Source organism: Geospiza fortis, unplaced genomic scaffold (assembly GCF_000277835.1).
Source record: "Geospiza fortis unplaced genomic scaffold, GeoFor_1.0 scaffold54, whole genome shotgun sequence".
NCBI classification, from domain to species: Eukaryota; Metazoa; Chordata; class Aves; order Passeriformes; family Thraupidae; genus Geospiza; species Geospiza fortis.
In genome coordinates, this window is record NW_005054301.1 from 7,745,185 (window position 1) to 7,748,861 (window position 3,677).

Here is a 3,677-nt window from a genome sequence, read left to right on the forward strand (position 1 = left end):
CTTTATTAGCGTGTTTTTGCGGCGGTGCGCGCCGCAGACAGCGCGCCGGAGTTGCAGGAAGCAGCCCGGCCCAACCCGGCCCGGCCCGACCCTTCGCCCTGTTCTTTGTTTGGATTTTGAAGGCGGCCACTTGTTTCTTATAGTTAAATAGCGTTCCCGTCCCAGTCACAGCAGTTCTACTTTCCCGGGCTCCCACCCTCCGCCACACTGTTTTATTCTCTTCCACTTTAAAACACCAAATCAGCTGTCGGGAAGGGCGAGGGGCGGATATGGTAAATAAATAAATATTTGAATAAATAAGGCAATGTGGTAGAAATCTGAATTAGCCCTACAAGAGGCACAAACTGTTATTACTGACTTGCAAGCTACATACACACTGACGAGGATGACAGGTGGATTTTTGCAGAGCACTGGGATTCACTGCTCACCCAGCCCCTTCTCACTCCGTTCCCCACGACCTGCAGCCCCTTCTTCTCCCGTGCTATAATAAAGAGCCGGGAAACTTCTCTCCACTGGGATTTTTATTTTTGCTTTGCCCGCCAAGGAAGACCCACATTCCTCCCTCCGCGCCAGCTCTTTAGGTCTGAGCCCTAATTAGGACTCGGGCCAGACAAGCCGGCAAGGGGCCGGGCGCTGGAGGCCCCGAACGGCTGCCCTCCGTGCTTTGAACAGAGTCTTCCCCGGCCCAAGGTTTCACAGTGACAAACCTGTTCTGTCCTGTCTCTCTTTCAAAAAAAAAAAAAAAGGCTGGGCACTGATCACTCGTGGGACTCTTTCTATGACCAGCCGAGCAACGGGGACAGGGAGCTCCTCCGGGCTGGCTTCACATTCATGATAGAGATTTGGTCGTGGGGGGAAGCTGCTGGCCAGTTTCTAGAAGGAAGGGGCCCTCGGAGCCGGCGAGCGAGGGGCGCCGCAGGGCTCCGAGCCGCAGCGCTCCGCGCCGCTCCGCGGGGATTGCCACTTGCTGCGCCCAAGCAGGGCTTCGCGGACGCCGCTGTCTCCAAGGGAGAGCTGCTTTCCCTCTGCCCTGTGGCTGGAGCTGATTCACCCACGAAGATCACAGTGTGGGGAAGTGGGTATGGGGCGCAAAAAAGGAGAGAGGAAAAGGATCAACTCGTCTTAGGAAAAGTTACTTCCCAGCACAAATACCGATGGTTTTATTCATGGGACGTGTCCCACCAAAATATATGTGATAATCGTGGGGAGCCAGGAGTAGATTTTGGGCCCGCGTGTTTTTCTTCTCTCCTTAAGACACCCAGTTGAATAGCGCCAAATTTCTCATCACCTGGGAAAAACACTCCAGGGTTCTCAGTAGAACGGGGGAACGACTCTGATCCGATTTCCTTTTTACACAATTCCCAAAGAACAGTCTAGTTCTTTGTGCGTGTGTGTGTGTGTGTGTGTGACCAATATCCAGATATATCGGGGGTCAAAAGTTTACCCACATCGGTAACAGTCCCGAACTAGGAAGACACGTTGCCCCCAGAAGCGTCGCACGTTTTCACAGTCTCTTATTCCAGTTGTAATTTAAGAACTACTCCCACTCCCATGTCCACCGCGCTTCAGCAAAAGGAACAGGCGAACGTTTTAGGAACAGAAGTGACCTAAAAATTAGTCATGCTACAAGTGTATGTGTGTATCCTGTGTTATTGCAAACCTTCTGCCAAATCGTGGTGTATGCATATACTCTGAGGTGTGTATAGATGCATCTTCGCAAGAGTGTGTTTGTGCAGAAAAGCGTTCATTTTCGTGTTGAGTTATTCAAACGTACAATAGAGAGCCGCACTAAATCAGGCTGAGATTTGCCAGGAGATAGGGTTAATTCAGTATACAGAGAGCTATGAGGGGAAAAAAAAGTCATTAAACCCAAAACTTATCAGAGGGTCGTAGAAAAAGCTGTGTATTTCCGTCTATCGCTTGCCAAAGCGCAGACAGACTTTTTATTCTTCTTTATTTACATATTCGTTTGATTTAAATATTCACTCCCGGACAGTGGTCAAACTATCGATGGGATGGACGTATTCCAAGGTATTTTGAAAAGATATCAACCGTTGTTTTAAGGTCCCTGCACGGGTTTTTAAATGAGGGAATCGTGAAGAAAAGCAAAAAAAGAAAAGAAAAAAAAAGAAAAAAATAAAAGAAGAAGAAAAAAAAAAGAAAGCAAAACGGCACCGTCCAAATGACTAACATTAAAAGAAAAAAAATCTGTTGCTAATATTTCAAAGAACAAAGGGATGGATAATTCTTATGGTCAATGAATACAAACTAAATACCAAAGCATCTTCAGGAATAAAAGAGAGCAGATGATGGATTTCATTAAATATTTCACATTTAAAAAATTATACCTTTTATATGTACTTGTCCTTAACCTTTAAAAGGAACTGCTGTAAATACAAGATCCGTGCTTTCTCTAATAGATTTTAGTAGGAGCTGGTGACAGAGAACTGATTTCTTTTCTATTAGGCTTTAGTACATCTTTGTTGAAGGCCTGCAGAATGACCAGGGATTAGATTTGCATCTCTTAGACTCCCTGTGTGGTCTTTGTAAGGAGCTTGTAACTGTTAAAAATGACTTGTTAGGAAGCGTGTGGGCTCTCATCTCTTTGCTTTTGACAGAATGATTGTGAAATTCAGATTGTTCTTATAGGCTTTAGCCTGCAGATTCCACCTGAGCCTTAAGCAATTAGAGCTTAATCTCAGTGCAATGATATTTGAGTTAGAATTTATTGCACTTTGTTTACTTCAATTAAAGAGCTACAGAATATTTCGGAGCAGTTTTTAAGTGATATTCTCCAGGCAATAGTTAATTTTTTCAACCCCTGAAGGTTATCCTTACCGCCCCATCGCTCGGCGGTTTGGAGTGCAAAACACTCTTCGGGTTTCCCGGGCGAAAATGAATAGGAAACAGCAGGAAAGAAAAAACAAGCTGAAATTCCTTGCGACGCCGAGGGGAGAAGATGCCTGCTGCATCCCTTTCTTCTAGGAGCCGGCGGGAGTAGCGGCTTGCCCCTTGGCCGGACCCCTCTGCCTACGAACGGGAAAACCTCGGGGCGGGAGGGGGTGAGCCATGCCCGGGATCGGGCCCGGGGCTCGCTGGCTTTGCAGAGCTGGCGGCCGTGGCTGTTGGCGTTTGCGGAGCGTGGGCTGGGTCGGTTCCCGAGGGGAGTCTCCGCTGCCCACCCCAGCCCCGCCGTGGCAGCACGCTGGCACGGACAGCCCGAGCACATCCCCCTGCAAGGCGGCTTCCCCAGAGCACCCCAGCAAAGGGACACCTAACCACGCCACCTGCCTGCCGCTGGCCGAGTCTTTTTACTGGCGGGCTACGTTGGTGAAACGGGGAAAATACACACTCAGAGGGGTTATTTCCTCGCTCGTATGACAAGTTTCTATTTGTGTTCAGGTTTCATATGGACAACCCGAGAGGGATGCTTTTACTACTGACATTCACATAATTACGGTTTTCAAGTGCCATCCACTCATTCCTTTCTTCTTTTTTTTTTTCCGTCTTTTCTCCCCACCCCCCCCAACCCCCCCAATCATTAGGACTTCTTGAAAAGCCTTTATCAGATCTCTGTAATTAAACTCAAAACTTTTCAAAAGGCTTTAAAATTTGAGGTTATTCTGTTTTAAATCCCGGGACAATTTTTTTCTCCTCATGTGAGAGAAATGTTTTCC

General features: G+C 47.5%; 1 protein-coding gene across 1 annotated transcript in view; it reads left to right on the plus strand.

Moving 5' to 3' along the window:
* The first annotated feature begins 3,069 nt into the window (after positions 1-3,069).
* Positions 3,070-3,677, plus strand: part of MBIP (MAP3K12 binding inhibitory protein 1) — a 106,920-nt gene continuing 106,312 nt past the window's right edge. Inside the window, exon 1 of the mRNA XM_031064659.1 lies at positions 3,070-3,326. Within this exon, the coding sequence (XP_030920519.1) occupies positions 3,070-3,326 (257 nt within the window). The remainder of the gene's footprint in view (positions 3,327-3,677) is intronic.